Source organism: Citrus sinensis, chromosome 5, assembly GCF_022201045.2.
Source record: "Citrus sinensis cultivar Valencia sweet orange chromosome 5, DVS_A1.0, whole genome shotgun sequence".
NCBI lineage: Eukaryota > Viridiplantae > Streptophyta > Magnoliopsida > Sapindales > Rutaceae > Citrus > Citrus sinensis.
The window spans coordinates 9,280,045-9,301,738 of NC_068560.1; the positions used below are offsets into that span (position 1 = coordinate 9,280,045).

Below are 21,694 nucleotides of genomic sequence, written 5' to 3' on the forward strand. Positions count from 1 at the left end.
CCATTGGAATTGTTTTCATTGTTGGTAAGGATGAACTTCTCACTTTTGTCATCTAGCTTGGTTCTTCTCTCATCTCGTACATGTAAATGAGCTATGCTTCCAAAAATTCTTAGGTGGGAGATGCTTGGCTTTTTACTATTCCATACTTCTTGGGGTGTCTTGCTTTACATACTTCTTGTTGGAGATCGGTTGGATAAATATACTGCACATGCAACAGCTTCAGCCAAAAATTTTATAGTAGTCTCTTACTTTTAAGCATACTTCTTGCCATGTTGAGGATGATTTTGTTTTTCCTTTCTACGACACCATTTTGTTGGGAAGATTTTGAAATTGTCGAAGGTTGTTGAATTCTGTTTACTTCACAGAATTTTTAGAATTCCTTAGAAGTAAATTCTCCTCTTTGATCAGATCTCATGGTTTTAATCTGAAGTTCACATTTTTATCCACTATAGCTTTGAAACTTCTTGAAAGCTTAAAAAACTTATGACTTCTCCTTTAAAAAATGCACCTAAGTTTTTCTTGAAAAATCATCTTTGAAGAGAAGGAAGTAATTACTTTTTCTATGGGAGCTTGGGTTGATTGGACTACAAATGTCTGTGTGAATGAGCTCGACCGACTTTTTTGCTCTTAAGTTTAACTCTTTTCAAAAACTTTTTTCTGAATTGCATCCCTAGTAAGCATCCTTCGTAAAGTTGATCAGGGTTATTGATGCATGGTAAGACTTTCATCATATTCTTCTTGGATAGTAACTCTAGTCCTCCAAAGTTGAGATGCCTAAGTCGAAGATACCAAAGCCATAATGCATCCTTGTAACAGGTCCTTACATACTTTGCAACATTATTTTGAATATTTAGAGAGAGCATTCTATTCATTGAAATTTTCATCTTCATGATTAAGTTTTCTTTGTCATCTCTTATAAAAAGACTATAATCTTTCATGTGAATATCATAGTCTTTTAACAAGAGTTGACCTAAACTTAAGATATTGCTTTTCATGTTGGGCAAGTAGTAAATATTTGAAATGAATTTATTCCTTCCATCTTTAAAACGGATAAGGATTTTACCTCTCCCTTTTACTCGTACTTTGGAATCATCTCCAAATGATATATTATCGTTCAATGATTAATTAGCTCCACGAACATGTTTTTCCACATACATGATTGCTCGGACTAGTATTAAGATACCAAGTATTGTCTTGGCCTCCATAGTTGCCCTCACATGCTAGTAGCAGTGTTTCACTTTCTTGGTTTTGTTTCCATATATATATTGTTCTCCTCAACTTTATTATTGGGAGAACTATATTTTGAAGCATAATGACCAATTTTTTGACAATTGTAGCATTGAACTTGGGATTTGTAGTACTTGGATTTTGAGTGGCCTCTTGCATGACCTCTTGTACCTCTCTCATAATTGTTATTGAAATTATTTTTACTAAAATTCCAATCTCGTCCACGACCGAGAGCTCCACTTTGTCTTCGACCCCTGCCTCTACCTTGAGACCATTGTCCTCTTCAATTGCCTTGACTTGTTGTCTTCTACTTGATTTGCATCTTGAGAAGCTACTTATCGAACCCTTGCTTCTACTTGTGCTTCTCTTCATAGGCTTGCAGCGAACCTTAAAGTTGCTCGATTGTCAGGGCCTCCAAGTCTTCCGTTTCTTCAATCATCATAACAATGTGCCCAAATCTTGGAAACAAGGAGCATGTATTTTCTCAATGATCCTGACATCTTCTAGCTTTTGATCATTTCTTTTTAATTGATTTGAAACAACCAAAGCTGTTGAAAAATAATCAGAAATAGAGTCAATTTCTTTCATGTGCAACGATTGAAACTCACCTCTTAGAGTTTGGAGACACACCTTTTTCACTTTCTCTTTTTTTTATAAGAGGTTTGAAGCTTCTCCCATGCGTTATTGGCTGAAGTTACACTTGAAATTTTCTCAAATCCCTTACCATCTAATGCTTGATAGACGACGAAGAAAACATTTTTGTCCCTCTTTCTTGAATCCTTTAAGTTATCCTTTTGTTGTTGATCAAAGAAGCCTCATCTACTGGCTTGTTGTAGCCTTTTTCAATGACTTCCAAATATCATGAGCTCTAAGGAAGGCTTTCATTTTAATACTCCAATTATCGAAGTTATTTCCCTTTAATGATGAAACTTGGAATGACGCCATGCCACTATTACCCATAACACTTTATAGAGTCAAAGTTTGAAAATTTTGATTGCACTAAGGGATCCAAAACTTCAAAAAAAAAAAAAAAAAACCTAGGGAGGGACTCGGACCAAAATTTTAAATTTTGGTCAATGGTCAACAGTTAGCAGTCAATAGCTGATGGTCAACAGTCAACAGATCAATTCGGCTCGATTCACTTGACTCCGTTGCAAGTTTGTTTATCTCAATTCAGATTAATTTAGCACGGGTCACCTTGTTTCAGTTTGGTTCAACTCGATGAGTCGACTCAATTTCGAGGCGGAAGCTTTCAACAGCAAGTGCAGACATGTTCAAACTCCAATTACCCTGACTTTTATGGCATTGTGTTTATCTCATTGAGATCTTTGATTTGATATGCTACACTATTGTGCAGAGCATCTATTACTAGCTCTGATACCACTTTGTTAAAGAATTATAATAATAAAGGCAATTATCCACCGACCACCTATTTTTTGCACTTTTTCAAAAATACACAATTTTTAATTTTTTTTGTTGAACTCCACTCGAAGTTATATTATTTTGCACATGTCCACTGTCATCTTCAAACTGTTAAGAGAACTAATGGAATATTGTGTAAATGACTTTTTTACCCCCAATATAAAAGGACAATTATCCACTTACCACTTTTGTTTTTGCATTTTTTGAAAAATACACAATCCTTAAATTTTTTTTTCTGAACTCTACTTGAAGTTATATTGTTTTGCACTTACCTATTTCTATCTTCAAATAATGTCGTTGTGAAATGACAATTTTACCCTTATGATGTTAGCAAAGTTTTAACAATGTTATAACAGAAGTGGACCAGTGAAAAAAATGTTAACTTTAGGTGGAGCACTGCCAAAAAAAAGATTTGCGTATTTTTAAAAAGGTAGAGAAAACAAGTGGTCGGTGGATAATTACCCTTATAACAATCAAGCAAGTTCTTTATTAAAACAACTCAACTCAACATTTATTACACTCTTTTTTTCTATTATTATTATACTAGAGAAGATTTCTAACTTCTTGATGCTTAAATCAAAGGGGAGAGGGGGTATTTATACATGAAACAAACCAATCACAACCATACATTACTCTCTCTCTCTCTCTCTCTCTCTCACACACACACACACACACACACCAATCACAACCATACATTACTTTATCTCACACACACACACACAAAATTACACACACACACGCCAATCACAACCATACATTACTTTATCACACACACACACACACACACACACAAAATTTTGACGGGCCCTGGTATATTATTAAATATTTTTCTTCCATTTCCTCCTATTTTGTCTCCATAACTAAAATGATTTGATTATCTCAGTCTTTCATTTGCTTTAAACAACTCTCCTCGAAGTAATAGTCATACATACTTTCCACTAAAATACAATCGTCAATTGCGGATATATAAAAGAAGAAACAAAAAGTCCAGTTATAATTCAAATTATGCTGTATTATTATGTTATTTTATTAGTTATTGTTTTTCAAAATTTCAAAGATGAAGAAACACTAGTGTGGAGCATAAACAAGAGCAAGACATTTAAAATGTGCGTTTGGTTCATTTCTCCTCTTTCTTTTTGTTATTTAATTATATATGCTCTGTTGTGACGTTTTTGCTTATATTATTCATAACTTTTTCCGAAAAGACAAGTCAATTTCAATTTAATATTTGTTATTTTTTCTCTATAAATTTATGTTTCCATAATTTTGTAATATAAATATATTATGCATTTTCTACTCATTATACTACTGAGAATAAGGCAATTTAAGATGACATTTTGTAGGTATATTAATTGAAGGAACAAGAAAGCTGTTAAATTCGATTGTTGTGGGAACCAAATATTGGATTGAGAAAGGCTTCTACAATTTACAAGTAGCTTTCTAGAGAATTGGAAAAATAAAGCATTTGTGATGGATTACCTGTGATAGAATAAATAAGTTTGAGTCGGTGCTACATGTGGATTTTGGTGTTAGACTATGTTACATGTATAGCAAATCTATGAGTTGTTATTTATGATAATTTAATTATGAGAAATTATCAACCATATACCCTTAAATGACACCAGTATCAAACGTACTACAATATTTTTTAAGTGTATCACTCGTATACCCTAAGTTGACAAAACACTTCTGCCGTCCACCGATCCGTTAATTGCCGTTTGCGAGCGCTGACATCATAAGGGTAATCTAGTATTTTTTTAAAAAAACGACATGTCATCCCATTTACCTAGTAAAAAACGACATGTCATATGATATATTTTGATAAAAATGACATGTCATCCCATTTATCGGATAATTGTTAATAATTGCTAAAAAAAAAAAAGCTACTTTACAACCGAATCTACTCCTTCAAAATTTAACCTAAATTATTGAAGATCTACTCCTCGAAGCTCCAATTTGAATTTTTTATGGTATAATATGTATAATTGTAAATAATATGTGTTAATAAATTTTTATGGTATAAGATGGATATTTTTTATGGATAATTGTTAATAATATGTATCATTAATAATTCATATTTTTTTAATAAAAAAATGTATTGTTAATAACAAAATAAAAAAAAATTGTGTATTGAAAATTTACATTAATTTTCAAGGAAAATTTATTTTTTTACCTCATTTTGAGTTTAAAGGGTAAAATAGTCATTTTGCTCAAATTCTGTTAAGTTCTTAACAGTAGTAAACGAAAAGGTGGACGCCAAAACTCTTTTGTCAACTTAGGGTATACGAGTGATATAAGCGAAAAGTGTTGTAGCACGTTTGATACTGGTGTCATTTAAGGGTATATGGTTGATAATTTCCCTTGAATTATTTCACATGTTGTGATCTTTTTATTTTAGATGACAATGCAAGAGTTTTTATATATTACATATGATGTAATATAGCATTAACCGACTTTTTGATTTGGTTATTTGGCAACGTGAGCAACTCTCACGATCAACTTTATCCCGCATTGCAAATTTCCAATACGGTTTAAAACCACTCATCCAGTCAGGGCTATCTTGAAAAGAAAATATTTGTCTTTTTCTTATTAACATAATAGAAGTAATAAAATAAAAATATTGTCATGGATTTTAATATTTAAATTTCAATTTAAGTTTCAACTAATGTGCAATACAAGCTTTCAGAGGACTAGATAAAGATTTTTATTTGACTAGAGAGACTTAGTCATGTTCTACAAGTTTTTAAACGTGCAGGATGAGCCTCCGCCAACACCAAATGACCAATCGATGATTAAATAGCCTGATAACTAAGCCAGCCCACTGAATTTCCGAATCCTATTTCCATATAGAGCAAACTAGCAAAGTAATTTAAATTTTAAACCTCTCCTTTTATCTTATCATACCCAATTATTATTTTTTAATTTAATCATAATTGTACTAAATTTATTACTTCAAGGTACAAAATAATTTATGAAAACAGTTTGGTACTCTATTTTGAGCCTGTTTCCAATTTGAGTTTTTTATGATTTGATTTTCTTGGTAGTTAGGAGTGTATACCTCTTCAAGTTGGTTCAAGTAGATCCCTTTCCTTTGAATAATGAGAAAGAATGAACCCAACTAACTACACTCATATTCTTTAAACTCATATGACATTGTTAAAGATTTATTCTAGAAATGACTACGACATTAAAAGATAAAATAGGCTAATGGAATAATTAGGTGTTCGTGTCTTTAAGCTAACCCAAAAATTAGGAACGTGTTTTTAATTGGTTATATTAATATTTTTATCCTTTGTGACTTCTTTTTATGGCACAGCTCTGATTTCTCTCCTTAGTTGTTGTTGCGTTTGTCACTGTTCGCTGCATATTGTTATTTTTCATGGGTATGATTTGCCATATGCGATTTAAATGGGTCATGTCTACTGAGCATCCGTTGTGCCTTAAAATGCTATGAACCCATGCTTGAATATAAAGTATAATTGCATACATAACAAATTCTGCCATCCTCATGCTTTTGCTAGAAAATGGTTCTCATATCCTGACGACTTTTACTCTCAATAAAAGTAACATAAATAACATTTTTGTTTCATTTATAAACCTCGACGAGTGAGGGAATTTATTAGAATCATCGAAAAGAGACCTCATCATCGGAAAGAAATAGAAACTGGAAAGTCGAGGCCAACATCAATTGAAACTGCACTCTTGGGATTCGTAACGCATCATGCACTATAATTCATCATCCTTTGGTGCCTGGTGATGATGTAGCAACCATCTGTTTGTCGTCCAAGGGAATTGGCTGAAAAAGCAATGTAAAAACTGCTGGTGGTAAATTTGTGGGGAATGGTAAATGTAGAGAAATACAACAATAATGGTGGAACTTTATTACGTAAAGTAATGTGTTTATAACTAAATTTGTATGTAGGAAGAAAAATAATAGTAATATGTAAACTGCAGAAATTTTGTGTGCTTCAAGGCACGTTACAAATGTCACTTTCCTTAAGACGTTATTTGCCCCCACCAATTGAGTGATGCACATGGGTTAAGCAAATACGCCTCCAGGATACAATGAAGCACTTGTTTGTTTGCTTGCGTTGTGCATCGACGAAAGCAAACCAGAATACTCTTGAATGTTGCAAGCCTGCCAAGAAACAATATATTGTTCCTGCAGAAGACAATATATTGGAATGTGAATGCACAAAAGAAATGGGTGTTTTGTGTTGAAATTCGTACTAGAAAAGATTGCTAAGAAAAGAGTGGTGTAGGATCATTAATTTCATCTCTAAATGGCTTAAACATGACCCCTAATTATAAATATAGTTGTGCCCCTCATTTGGGTTGTTATCTTTCATGATACCCCTTCATTCATGGCCATTGGATCTAGATTTGCTTTTAATCAATGGTCCAAATTGAATCATCACCATTTCAAATGAAATGTCACCATGAAATGATGCATCTCTAAGTGAAATGTTGCCATGAAAAGTTATATCATTTAGTAAAAAAATACCTTTTCTACAAGACACAATTAAATGGACATGTCCTTACAACAAGACATCATTTAATTAGACATGTCTTTAGTGAATGATACATTTTCTATAAGGCACAATTAATAGGACATGTCTTTACAATAAGACACATTTATTTTGAAACTTTTCCAACAAAAACTACATCCGTAGTCTCTTGGTTTTGAGCCCCATGCCCATCTCCATGTAGATACATAAAATGGGACACTCTCACAACATTCAATATGAACTCCACTGTAGTTTGCGATAAGGGAGAATTTTTATCAGCTCTGTATGCATTCAGCTTCTTCCACATCTGTCTCATCATATCCTTGATGTGTTCACGAGCAACTTCCTCCGAGGCACCAGTTTCATGCATGTAACACTGGATTGATTTCGGAACATCCCCCCTCTGTATCTCATCCTGATGAATTATTGGGAAAAAAAAAAAGTACAATCAATTCATAAATAGAGGATTAATTCAATTTCTGTCTTGTTAAAAAAAGAAAAAATAAAAAATACCGATGAAGTTCCCAAATCATCTTGAAGACGAAGAATCTTGAATGACCAGTGAATTATATCTTGATTACTTTCTAAAAATTCTAGTTCCTTCTCAATGATTCGATTTGTCCCAGAAAGGTATGCAGTCATTGTAACCATAGGGCCTCCTATTGATAACAATCCATTTTCCAAGAATTCTCCCTGCGTTGGCGTGTTCTCACCATGGTACCATTTCGCCTCCACTAAGTAGGCTTGTATGTTGCGAAGCCACTGATGCACAAGACAAAGAAAGTAGAAGCATTTTTTATATCTTTTTTTTTGCAACAAAAACATCGTAATTTAAAAGGATAAATCAAAGGAAAAGGAATGGCGGCAGAGGTGCAACTAATATTTTACGTACCGCATTTTTTATACTTCGAAGTATATCAAAATCCCATTGTTTGAGTACGTAATAAGTAAATTCATTAACCAAGTTGTAAAGCGCAAGAAAACGGATTTTCATATAGTCCGGAAGGTGGTTCAAAGCATAATTGATGCCCCACCTGTAGAAAACGAAAAAAATAAATCATATGAATGGTCAATTAATTTGAGAAGTAGCAATCAGCTGGCTAGCAGTTGAATTAATCAATTAGGTATAACATTAATTTGCCAAAAACCCTCTCAACAGCATCAACAAATAGCTCAAGTTCATCCAAAGTTCCATAAGCATCATAAATATCATCAATCACTGAAATTAGTGCAAACGTGATTGTGAGTATTCTCCTACAGTAGGCGAATTGAGGCTCAAACACTATCCCCAAGCTCCATACGAAGGATGCTACCAAGCTGTCCCTCGCAAAGCTCAGTTTCTCTCCAAGACCTATCACCACCTTCATAGGAAAATTAAAACGAATATTATGACTCGTAGCTTTACAATACATCTATTATAGAGTCATCTTCTAGTCCGAGATTCCTTAGAGTCAATCTCTGGTGCAAACGTCTGTATTTTGTAAAGTACAGACTCAGACCTTTACACTACTGTAAAAGGTGTAGTCTGCACCAGAGAATAATTTAATATGCATATGATTAATTTGTACAAGTTATGTATTTCATAAACTAAAATCTTTGATACATACATAAATATGAGTTATGCAACCAAGCATGGATACCTTGAAACATCTTTAAGTTCTTCCTGGTAAATTGCCTGCAAAACGTTGAATTCCAACTTAGCGAGCTCAAGTAAAAGGTGGTTCTTGTCCTCTCTTTTCTCATAAACGTCTATGAACCACCTTGCCTCTAACATTGGAACTTTCCAAAGCAGAGGAAGCTCCAGTGCACGCTTTGTTTGTTCTGCTACAAAGACATCCCCTTGCTTGCTCTTGCTGATCATCACTTCTTTTAGATGTTTACTGGTGAATTGCCAGGCCTCCTCCATGATGCTTTCTCCTTCCAAGCTGTAATACGAGGCTTCATGCAAGCTTATTATTCCCTTGAAATCATTACAAATGAAGCCCCCCTTGTCGTCTTTAAAACCATTGAAAACGTCTGCAGTGCTCAACAAAAAAGAACTACATTCATCAAAATTTTCGCATACATATGCTAATTAGAGAATGACTTAAGTGTCTCAGCGGCCTTGTCGAGTTCGAATTCTCTGGAGATAGAGAATTAAAAAATTGATTTAAAAAAGGAAAAAAACAGAGAGATCGATTCAAATATTCAGACCTTGCATGCGCATGACAAAAAAAAGCGAGTTAATGATATGTACCTTGAGAAACAGGATAGCCATGTTGTCTAAGTAGTCTAAACTCGAGGGAGGTTGCATACAGATTTTCTTTTCTCCAATTATAATCTTTATTATTGTTGTAGTTATTGTGCAATATGTTCCGAATCTCAGTCTCAAAATGATAAGCCAATCCAAGTCTTTGCAAGTTGTCAATCAGCTCCAACTGATCCAGAGGCTCGGTTACATCCTTAATTGTTGTCATTACTTTTCCCTTCAGCTCTTCTGCTCGTCTTTTGTATGTTTCATCCTGTGCACGCACAGCATTTAGTTTTTAGCTATTCATGGTGCCAATTGGAAATGAACAAAGGAAATTAATATGTAATAATAATAATAATCAATACCGTATAGTTGCTATTCAGTGACTGCAAAAAATCATGGTCCCAAATTGAAGGTTGGTAGTTTGCTGATCTCCTATCAACTGTCAAATTATCATATTTGGCGCTGACAAGGCATTGGACTGGCTTATTTTTTGCCATGATTCTGATGGCTGCTCTATTTGTTGGAAGAGGAAGACATTTGAAACCATTTACAGAGGTAGCCAAGGTTGAGGGATTAATGCAAGAAGACATTGGATATACAGATGTAGTGTAAGCTAGCTTACAGTTATACTTGGCAAAGATTCTCATAATCTATGGTTTGTGGTGATGTACGAGGTTATATATATATATATATAGATATAGGCAGAGAAGAAGCTCATGTGATTTATTTTTCTTACTCGTTTTTTCTGAGTTTTGAAATCGTTTAATTTTTAAGTCTTAATAGTACAAAGATATTTTATTCTTTTTTTTGGGGGGGGGGGGGGGGGGGGCGTACATCATACTGTGCGAACGAGGTCAATATTGTACCAGAAGACACATACATCATCCATACATTCGGATGAATGTTGTATAATCTTTATTTATTTATCTTTTTTTTTCCTGCATACAAATTTTTTAAAGAGTCTTTCTATAAACTACACAATAAATGCACGCAGAAATAACAAAAAATTCATAAATTCAATTCTACTAATAAAAGTTCTATTTATTACATTAAAATCTTGTTTTATGCAGAAATAAGAATATACAAACTAAGTTTAAGGAAAAAAAAAAGGCAATATCTTAATATTGAGGACTAACATCGAAATTCTATTTGTTACAGTTATAAAGTACTTTTGCGGAAAACAAATTAATAAATTACAAAATGATTATCAACAAAAAGTCGACTGGGTAGGTAGATGTCAACTCAAAAGTTAGTGGGAGCAGATTTCCGGGCTATATAGTACAAATGTATGTATCTACCGTCTAAATAGATAATGGATTTTAATGTATCGGTAGATTGTGATAATTTGTACAAATTTCAGAAAACTTCCATTTAACAACGGTTGGTGAAAGTGTGTTGTAAAATAATTTTAATATTTGACAACAAACGAAAGAATGTTGTTATAAACTCTTCAACGGGCTTTCAATTCACAACGTCCTACAAAAGCGCGTTGTGAAAAAATTCTAATAAATGACAATAGATGTAAAATCGTTATAAATTTTCAATCTCATCCAATTCATGAATTAATAAAATTAATCCAAATTTAATTCATAACTCTATGAATTAGATATGGATTTGACATAATTTATATTCCATTCCACTTTTACAAATTCAATATCAATTAAAAAAAATTTCTTTCTATCCATTCATAAAATAATTAAATAAATATTTTAATATAAAAATAATTTTATTACGAATTAAATTTAAATTTAAAAAAGATCTAAATAAATCAATAGTTTAAATACTTGTTTAGGAACGCGATATATCACCCAGCATCTGTTAAATCAATCAACGTACGTTCCTAAAGAAGCATAATTTTGAAGCCATATACCATTTCATCTTTACTCCCTATTCTTTCTTAAAAAAAACTATGAAAACGCTGGAGTAATTGGTTTCAACTTCCGTGTAGGATAGATGGGACGTCATGACACGTAACGACGACTTCTGAAAAACCATTTGTTTTTTAAGGATGCCATTCAAAGTTTCGAACTTTAGCCCACCAAAAGAAAAAAATCTTGATGTTTTAGATCAATGAATGAAAACTAACTTAAATTTTAGAATTAAATCAATACAAAAGTTGAAAATTGAAAGCTTACATAATTAATTGTTGTCAATGTCCACCCTAACTAAATTTTAACCCATTTATTTATTAATAGTATAACATTTTTAAATTATATATATATTCGAATTTGCTGATTTTTACGAATTTGTAGAAGCAAATCTATTTCTAATTCATCGACTGTGAATTTTTAAAATTTTTCAATCTAATCCAATCCATCAATCCATAGATTAGATTTTTATGGAAAGGATTTTTACAGATTGAATGAATGAAATGTTAGAAAATCGATGGTTGAAGCAGGACAATAACTAAAATCTATTAGAATAAAATAAAGAGCAAGCACACACAGAGGACACAAAAAATTACATGATTCGGTTTTTAGCCTACATTGATGGGCGAAGACAGAAGAAAAATATTTTACTAGTGAAAATAAGTTACAAGTATTGTGGTATTTTAACTCACTACCCAAAACCTCAATACCCCCAAACTCTCAAATCACTAATAACGCAAGAGTTATTAAAACTCTAGTCTCTCAATTCTTATTTATTTTTCTTCTCAAAATTTTCTGCAGCACTACCATTTTTCTTACATTTCAGCTTCTTCAATGTCAAAGTCGTGTGCCGCCAATTGTACTTCTTCAAAGATGTTGCAGCCCTCTTTAATTTTTCTTTGTTCAAAATGAGCTGCTTCTAAAATTTGGCAGCTAATTTTCTTGACATTCTCCCACTTTGATTGTCATATTGCTTACGTCTCTGCTAGGTCACAAGAGAATCTACTCCATACAAACTTGTCAACATTGATTGGCTTGGTAAAACATCTGCTAGGTTCTCTTTAGTATGAATTTTCTGCAAATCCACACTTTCGTCTTTCACTACTTCTCAAACAAAGTGGTATTGTACCCCTTGTGCTTTGTCCTGAAATGAAATGCTGGATTCCTTGCAATGTACAAGGCACTCTGACTGTCACAAAATACAGAAATTTTCTCTTGTTTGTGTCCGAGCTCCTCCAATAATCTTTGTATCCAAATAGTTTCCTTGCAAGCTCATGTAACTGCCATGTATTGTACTTCTATTGTAGATAAAACCACAATGGTCTGTAGTTTTGAAACCCAACTTATAGCTCCTCTTGCAAGTGTAAACACATAGCCAGTAGTGGATTTCCTTTTATCAAAGTCTTGTAAAATCTGAATTCATTTAGCCCCTGACAATAAAGTCTGATCCTCCGTAACATAATGCAACATCTGAGGTTCCTATGATGTATCTTAAAATCCTCTTTATAATTTTCCAATGTTCTCCACTAGTATTCGCCATGTGTCGACTAACTACTTTTATTGCTTGTGCAACGTTCATTCTAGTACATATCATAGCGAACATTAAACTTTCCACTGCTGATGCATATGGTACTCGAGACATTTCCTTCCTCTCTGCTTCATTACTTGGATATATACTTGAGGATAACTTGAAAGTAATAGGAAGTGGGTTATTAATTGGCTTACTATCTTGTATGTTAAAATGCCGCAAGATTTTCTTAAGTAATTCTTCTGAGAAAGCAAAATCTTCATATTATTTCTGTCTTGGTAAATTTGCATCCCTAAAATCTTGTTTGCTGGTCCTTCATTTCAAACTCCCTGGCCAACTGTGCTTTTAATTCTTAGACTTGATCTTTATTGGGGTATGTTACCAACATGTCATCTACGTACAATAGCAAAATGATGAAATCATTATCTTCAAACCTCTTGTAATATGCACAATGGTTTGAACTAAGTCTACTGTATCCAAGCTCATGATAAAGGAATTAAATCTCTTATACCAATACTTGGCGCTTGTTTGAGACCGTATAGAGATTTTTTCAACCTGCAAACCAAGTTCTCTCTGCCCTTTTCAGCAAAACCTTCGGGTTAGAGCATATAAATTTCTTCTTCAAGTTCTCCATAAAGAAATGCAGTTTTCACATACAACTATTTTAGATGTAGGTCAAATGTAGCACATGTCGCCAAGATTAATCTGACTGTTATGAGTCGAACCACCAGAGAAAATATCTCGTTGAAGTCAATTCCTTCTTTATGAGCATATTCTTTTACCACCAATCTTTTACAATACCGCTCCATTTGTTCATTGCCATCATGCTTGACCTTGTAGACCCATTTATTCTTGCGTAGAGCCTTAATTTCTTCCTCCATTACTGTCATCCACAAAGCAAAATCTGAACTGCTTAAAGTTTCATAGAAAGTTAATGGCTCTCTATCCTCTATCAGAAGACGGTATGCAACATTGATCTTTGTGACATAATCTGAGTGCCACATTGGCGATCGTCTCTCACGAGTTAACTAACGAACTTCTGGAGCCTCAGACTCAACTAGTTCTTGTTCCTCGTGCTTCGGTGCTGCTTCAGAAGAATTTGAATTTTTTTTCAGATTATTTTTAACATATATCAGCACAGTCTTTGATTTTTCTTTTACAGTGATATCATCCTTATCTCTCTTTGTAGTTGATCATTTACAAAGATATCATCCCTGTTGATGACTATCTTGTGGGCAGTGGGGTCCTACAGACGATACCCCTTTCTCCATTAGCATACCCCAAGAAGATACACCCATAAATTTTATATCCAGCTTTATTTTTTCTTGGGCATTGTACATCACGTACACAAGACATTCAAATGTATGTAGGTGGGAGTAATCAGTTGGCAATTTTTGCTCAGAGAGAATCTTCAAACCTTGTTCTGACATTTGGCTAGGCTTGAAATGCCACATCATCGTCACTCTTCTCCATTTGATGCGACACACGCATCAACTTTCTGTAGTATTTTCCCTTTAAGCATGAATAGATTAGTACCGATCATTTCCTCCTTCATTAATACAAGTGCGCCTTTGACTATGTTCATGATCCTATTTTCCACATGAGTTTTGCACCCATGACTATCTATTTGTTCTAAAGATAATAGATTTTTATTCAGGCCATTGACATGTCGTACCTCCTCAATTGCGCGAACCGTACCATCAAACATTTTTATTTTAACAGTAGAACAACTCTCTCTAAGAGGTCATGTGTTAGGTAGCTCCCGATTCTATAAGCCAGACATTATATAGCTGTTTTCTGCCTTTTGAAATAGTTGTTACCTTGTTGTAGAGAATTTCGCCATCATTTAAAGTACTTACTATACATGCCTGAGCATTTGATGATATGGGAACTATACCCTCTCTTCTTTTCTGGTTGTTCCAATAATCTTTTTTGACACACTATTTATTGCCACAATTGTAGCATTTGACATTATTCTTACTTCTTGATTTTGATCTACCATGATTGTGACTCTCATTGGGACCACGTTCTGTTGGTCTCCCTCTTGTCACCGATAGTACTTCCACTTGTTGCGAACTTGCTTGCCTATCTTCCTTATTTTTCTGCCTGCTCTCATTGAATATGGAGGCTGCAACATCATTGAAAGCTAGACTGTTTGCTTGGTTGTTGTTTGTCAGATTAATGATGAGTTGATATGTGAAAATAGAGTCTTCAAGGTGTTGATATGGTCGGTCACCGATGTAGATTCCGCTATTCGAAGAGGATAAAGTCTCTACTTTAAAAAGATCCTGTTGTGTTGTGACTTGACCTCGTACAATTTTGTAAGAGTATCCCATATTTCCTTAGCTATCTTTTTGTCTGCCATATTAGATAACATCCCATCTGCAAGTGCCAGGTGTAGATAAGCAATTACATTACCGTCCATCTCATTCCACTTGTCATCAGTTATATCCGTGGGTCTTTCTCTAATTGCTGCCAAGCAATTAGTTTTCCTCAATACAACCTTCATCTTCATTTTCCACAATGAGAAATTATTTTTACTGAACTTCTCAATTTCGTATTTTGCCATCATCACTTTTTACAATGAACTGCTTTAGTTAGGATCGGCTCCCACCATTTCACGAGAACAATAGCTGTATATATGAACAGTGCCGTATATATGAACAATACCTCGACTCTAAAAATACAACTAGTAGCTCTGGTACTAGTGTTAGAAAATCTATGGTTGAAGCAGAGGCACAGCTAAAATGAAATTGGAAAAAAATGAAGAACAAACACACACAAAGGACACAAAAAATTATGTGGTTCGGCTTTTAGCCCACGTCCACGGGCAAAGATAGAAGAAAAATATTTTACTAGTGAAAAGCAGTTACAAGTATTGTGATATTTTAACTCACTACCCAAACACCAATACACTCAAACTCTCAAATCACTACTAACACAAGAGTTATTAAAACTCTATACTCTCAATTCTTAGTTCTCTGTAAGGAAGAAGAAAATGAGATAAAGAAATTAGATGCCAAAACCAAATGGGGAGCTCTCTTTTTATAGCCAAAATTGACTATTATTTTATTTATTTTTCTTGTCAAAATTTGCTACAACATCACCATTTTTCTTACATTTTGGCTTCTTCAATGTCAAAGCTATGTGTCCCCAATTTTACTTCTTCAAAGATGCTGCAGCCCTCTTTGATTTTTCTTTGTCCAAAATGGGCTGCTTCTAGAATTTAGCAGCTACTTTTCTTGACATTAAATAGATAGAACACTCTAGCACGTTGTTATAATCATGTTGCAGATAGAACACTCTAACACGTTGTTATAATTATGTTGCCTTGACCTTATTTTCTTGAAGCATGTTGACAAATACAATAATGTGCATTTGGAGGATTATTATGAATATAAAAACAATAGAAAGTATAAATGACTAATAATATACATGATTTTAAGTGACATGAGATTTTTAAAACTAAACAAAGCTAACACAAGTAGATGATCCTTTCATTATAATATGTCGCAAAATAAAAACTACATAATATTTATTTCTTTTATTTTTTTAGTTTAATTCGTTCAATTTCTTGCAGTCACTAAAAACACTTCAAAATCATGTTAGGATCAACCCATACAAAGAAAATATCCTAAGTCCTCCGAAGTAATAAGCAACATACATATGTGTGTGTGTGTGTGTGTGTATAGTACAATTTAATATTATTTCAACTAGCGAAATTTATTGTGGAAGTCATAAAAATTAAGAATGAAGAAAAGGAACCATGAACCCAAACCAGAACGCAAAAAGTAGTCATATTTTTTCATGAGGGAATTCTTACCTGCCAATCCATGTGCTTAGAATTATCAACGATGTTGATATTTCTTTATAATGGTCCTTCAGTGAACAGAAACATGCAGAATACGAGTCAGGGTGTATTGAAAAGAATACGTAAAAACTCTTTTAATCCCTATATTTTGAGGTTAGTAACCTATATTTTTTTAGTTTAATTCGTTCAATTTCTTGCAGTAACTAAAAACACTTTAGAATTATGTTAAGATCAACCCATACAAAGAAAATATCCTAAGTACTCCGAAGTAATAAGCAACATACATATGTGTGTGTGTGTGTGTGTGTTGTACAATTTAATATTATTTCAACTGGCGAAATTTATTGTGGAAGTCATAAAAATTAAGAATGAAGAAAAGGAACCATGAACCCAAACCAGAACGCAAAAAGTAGTCATATTTTTTCATGAGGGAATTCTTACCTGCCAATCCATGTGCTTAGAATTATCAACGATGTTGATATTTCTTTATAATGGTCCTTCAGTGAACAGAAACATGCAGAATACGAGTTAGGGTGTATTGAAAAGAATACGTAAAAACTCTTTTAATCCCTATATTTTGAGGTTAGTAACCTATATTTTTTTAGTTTAATTCGTTCAATTTCTTGCAGTAACTAAAAACACTTTAGAATTATGTTAAGATCAACCCATACAAAGAAAATATCCTAAGTACTCCGAAGTAATAAGCAACAGACATATGTGTGTGTGTGTGTGTGTGTTGTACAATTTAATATTATTTCAACTAGCGAAATTTATTGTGGAAGTCATAAAAATTAAGAATGAAGAAAAGGAACCATGAACCCAAACCAGAACGCAAAAAGTAGTCATATTTTTTCATGAGGGAATTCTTACCTGCCAATCCATGTGCTTAGAATTATCAACGATGTTGATATTTCTTTATAATGGTCCTTCAGTGAACAGAAACATGCAGAATACGAGTCAGGGTGTATTGAAAAGAATACGTAAAAACTCTTTTAATCCCTATATTTTGAGGTTAGTAACCTATATTTTTTTAGTTTAATTCGTTCAATTTCTTGCAGTAACTAAAAACACTTTAGAATTATGTTAAGATCAACCCATACAAAGAAAATATCCTAAGTACTCCGAAGTAATAAGCAACATACATATGTGTGTGTGTGTGTGTGTGTTGTACAATTTAATATTATTTCAACTAGCGAAATTTATTGTGGAAGTCATAAAAATTAAGAATGAAGAAAAGGAACCATGAACCCAAACCAGAACGCAAAAAGTAGTCATATTTTTTCATGAGGGAATTCTTACCTGCCAATTCATGTGCTTAGAATTATCAACGATGTTGATATTTCTTTATAATGGTCCTTCAGTGAACAGAAACATGCAGAATACGAGTCAGGGTGTATTGAAAAGAATACGTAAAAACTCTTTTAATCCCTATATTTTGAGGTTAGTAACCTATATTTTTTTAGTTTAATTCAATCAATTTCTTGCAGTAACTAAAAACACTTTAGAATTATGTTAAGATCAACCCATACAAAGAAAATATCCTAAGTACTCCGAAGTAATAAGCAACATACATATGTGTGTGTGTGTGTGTGTGTGTTGTACAATTTAATATTATTTCAACTAGCGAAATTTATTGTGGAAGTCATAAAAATTAAGAATGAAGAAAAGGAACCATGAACCCAAACCAGAACGCAAAAAGTAGTCATATTTTTTCATGAGGGAATTCTTACCTGCCAATCCATGTGCTTAGAATTATCAACGATGTTGATATTTCTTTATAATGGTCCTTCAGTGAACAGAAACATGCAGAATACGAGTCAGGGTGTATTGAAAAGAATACGTAAAAACTCTTTTAATCCCTATATTTTGAGGTTAGTAACCTATATTTTTTTAGTTTAATTCGTTCAATTTCTTGCAGTAACTAAAAACACTTTAGAATTATGTTAAGATCAACCCATACAAAGAAAATATCCTAAGTACTCCGAAGTAATAAGCAACATACATATGTGTGTGTGTGTGTGTGTGTTGTACAATTTAATATTATTTCAACTAGCGAAATTTATTGTGGAAGTCATAAAAATTAAGAATGAAGAAAAGGAACCATGAACCCAAACCAGAAAGCAAAAAGTAGTCATATTTTTTCATGAGGGAATTCTAACCTGCCAATCCATGTGCTTAGAATTATCAACGATGTTGATATTTCTTTATAATGGTCCTTCAGTGAACAGAAACGTGTAGAAGCATGTGTTTAATAATCAACGAATCATACGAGTCATAGTGTATTGAAAAGAATACGTAAAAACATTTTTAATCCCTATATTTTGAGGTTAGTAACCTATATTTTTAAGAATACCTCAAAACTCTCTGCAGTTAAACTATTGACACATCTGCCTTTTTATTTGTTCTTTTTAACTTACTTCTATAATATTACCCTCTTACAATAATTTTTTTGGACATTAACAAAAAAAAATTAAATTATCAATTTAAACCTAAAAATGACACACACACACACACACACACACATATATATATACACTAATTTTTCTAAAACCTCACATATGTAAAAAAAAGTAATATTGTAAAAAAAATTAAATTACGAACTTTTTTGGATATTAATAAAAACATAAATATATTAACTCCTCAGTAGAATGTTCTACATTAATTTTTTGGGATTAAATTGATAATTTAATTTTTTTATTAATGTCCAAAAAATAAACATTATTGTGAGAGAGTAATATGTAAAAGCAAGCTAAAAGGAACAAAAAGTAACGGTAGGGGTGTCAATAATTTAACAATAGAGATGTTTTGAGGTATTTCTAAATATATAGTGACTAAAAAGATACTAACCTAAAAATATAGGAATTAAACGAGTTTTTATCCAAAGAGAATCCATGTATAGCCGATTTTACTAGAATTTGCAAATAAAATGCAAATACCATTAGTCTTCTAAAACACATGCAACTTTTCATCAACAACCTGTAAAATATCATTAGAAGAGATACTTGTACCATTTCCATGGGATCATCAATCTCGAAACAAAAGAGTTTCTGCGAGGCACCATATCAGCATGTAAAATGCCACTTTATTGACTAGTAGTTGAAAATGACAAGAAGGGCATAAGAGAAATTTTAGAATACCTTTAAAGTACCATATCATTTATGCAATAAGTAAATAATTAAGTGCATTTATTTTGAAGAACCGACAAGTAATTAATGGTTATACAAAATTCAAATACACATGTCATATATGTATTAATTGATTATATTATCTCTTTGGTGCTACTTGTTGGGGAAAAATCAAGTTTTTAAATTTTTTATAAAACCTTTTGAAGATCGCCCTCATATAATATATAAGAATTTGTATTCTAGAAATCGTACCTTGAAAATCCGATTTGACTTTTTCCGCTGGAGTGATTTAGGCTCTTAGATCTCAATCTGTCACCACCACTCCTGTTAGATCACGATCCGTCACCACCACTCCTATTAGACCACGATCCGTCACCACCACGCTTGTTAGATCACGAACTATCACCAATGATCTTCCAGGTTATGACTCAGGTTTGATCTGCACTTGACGTGTGGGCGCCTTTATCACTACCAAAGCAACTAGCACGAGAAAATTTTCTCTTAACAATAGAGAGAAAAATCTTATTCTCTGATCTGTATAAAGTGGCTTCTATCTTTTCTTTTGAGAAAAGTAAGCCTTTTATATCACCATTTAGTGAAAACCCTAGGCTCCAAATAATCAAAAAACAAAACCCACGTTATTTGCTTTTTCAATAGGAGACCCACCTTGTAAAATAACATAAGGCCCCTTACACAAAAGCTAATTAAATGGAGCCTCCCACTAAATAATATATTTAGGCTTTTGACCCAAATAGCTAGTTTTCTTACTTATTAGTCCAGTAGTGGTGCAGTCAATTAAATGAGCTAACCCGGGGATCATTTGGGAACATACAATAGTGGCTACAATAATTAGGCATGTAATTAAACTATCCCAATTATTTAATTCCAAATCTACTCCACTAAAATATTGGAATTGACTTCCATAATTGTATGCTCGAATAATAATTCGTCCCAAGCCACATTGATTTCTTTACTGCACAATCCTTTGTACCACATCGTTAATTAAATTGATATCTCAACTGTCCAATCAATTTAATAACATCTTATTCCTTAATCCTTACTGGTTTTCTCTAATGATCATTTTCAACATACTAAATATGTTGACACACTCTGGCCAGAGAATTCTATGATCAAGTGCCGAAAACCCATCAAGAGATGTGTTGTACAAATTCTATATTGTTAATCCATAACTCCAATACTCATAATTGCTCCCACCAAGATACCGGGTAATCTTGACCATAAGGATGTGTCATGCCCATTGGTAACTCAAATGAAATAACAATTACAATCATGAAATCATAATTAACTCAAGATTAAGATTACAGTAAAATCAACGCCTATGAGATTTAATAAATCTGACAGTTATTACAAAGTTAATTAAATCTCATATGTGATTCTGTTCAATGTAGTCGTCCTACATCAATAAATTCATACATGATTAAGACAAATCATTCAATGAATTTATTACGGTCTATACCTAAATAAAGTGCCCAACTTTATTTATCAACTGTGAACTAAATTTATTTAATCATAAGATAACTTGTATTTATGTCTTCTGTGAATCCACATGGCGATCACATAAATACATATAATATGATTAAATGGACTTTAATACAAATATTAATGCAATTAAGATATTTGAATAAAATGCCTCATTTATTTTATTAATCAGAAAAATTGTTTATTACAATTAAATAAACACATATGCTTTTAAAGAGCATATTTTCCCAACACTACTAAGTTACAGGTACTGTAACTTACAACCCTTCAAAATAATGTAAACAGCTGTCATAGGTGGTAGGACCCGTATGATTATTAAAGGAATTGTAAGTTACAGCAGCAGTAACTTAGCAAAATCTTTATCTCTTATGCATTTTAGAATTTCTCATGAAAGAGACACAACATATTTCACTTTTTTTCTTCTTGATTTTACTGCATTACACTAAAGTGCAGCACATGAGCCACATGCATA

At 32.9% G+C, this 21,694-nt stretch overlaps 1 protein-coding gene across 1 annotated transcript; it reads right to left on the reverse strand.

Annotated features, from left to right (window-relative positions):
* Nucleotides 1–7,097: 7,097 nt before the first annotated feature.
* Nucleotides 7,098–10,063, reverse strand: LOC102621260 ((R)-limonene synthase 1, chloroplastic-like). The gene is made up of 6 exons (XM_052440418.1): nucleotides 9,753–10,063; nucleotides 9,394–9,658; nucleotides 8,798–9,173; nucleotides 8,050–8,191; nucleotides 7,671–7,919; nucleotides 7,098–7,572 (listed from the first exon to the last, which is right to left on the reverse strand). Exons 1-6 carry the CDS (start codon nucleotides 10,035–10,037, stop codon nucleotides 7,285–7,287), a joined length of 1,605 nt encoding a protein of 534 aa, XP_052296378.1. The 5' UTR covers nucleotides 10,038–10,063; the 3' UTR covers nucleotides 7,098–7,284.
* Between the last annotated feature and the right edge of the window lie 11,631 nt (nucleotides 10,064–21,694).

What these genes read in the sequence shown, in the direction of transcription:
- LOC102621260 (XM_052440418.1), bottom strand. Translation starts at nt 10,037, where the DNA reads ATGAGAATCTTTGCCAAGTATAACTGTAAGCTAGCTTACACTACATCT. An exon ending in TGGCTATCCTGTTTCTCAAG is followed by an intron (nt 9,174 to 9,393) that starts GTACATATCATT and finishes TGAGCACTGCAG; the next exon opens with ACGTTTTCAATGGTTTTAAA. An exon ending in TTCGAAGTATAAAAAATGCG is followed by an intron (nt 7,920 to 8,049) that starts GTACGTAAAATA and finishes CTTGTGCATCAG; the next exon opens with TGGCTTCGCAACATACAAGC.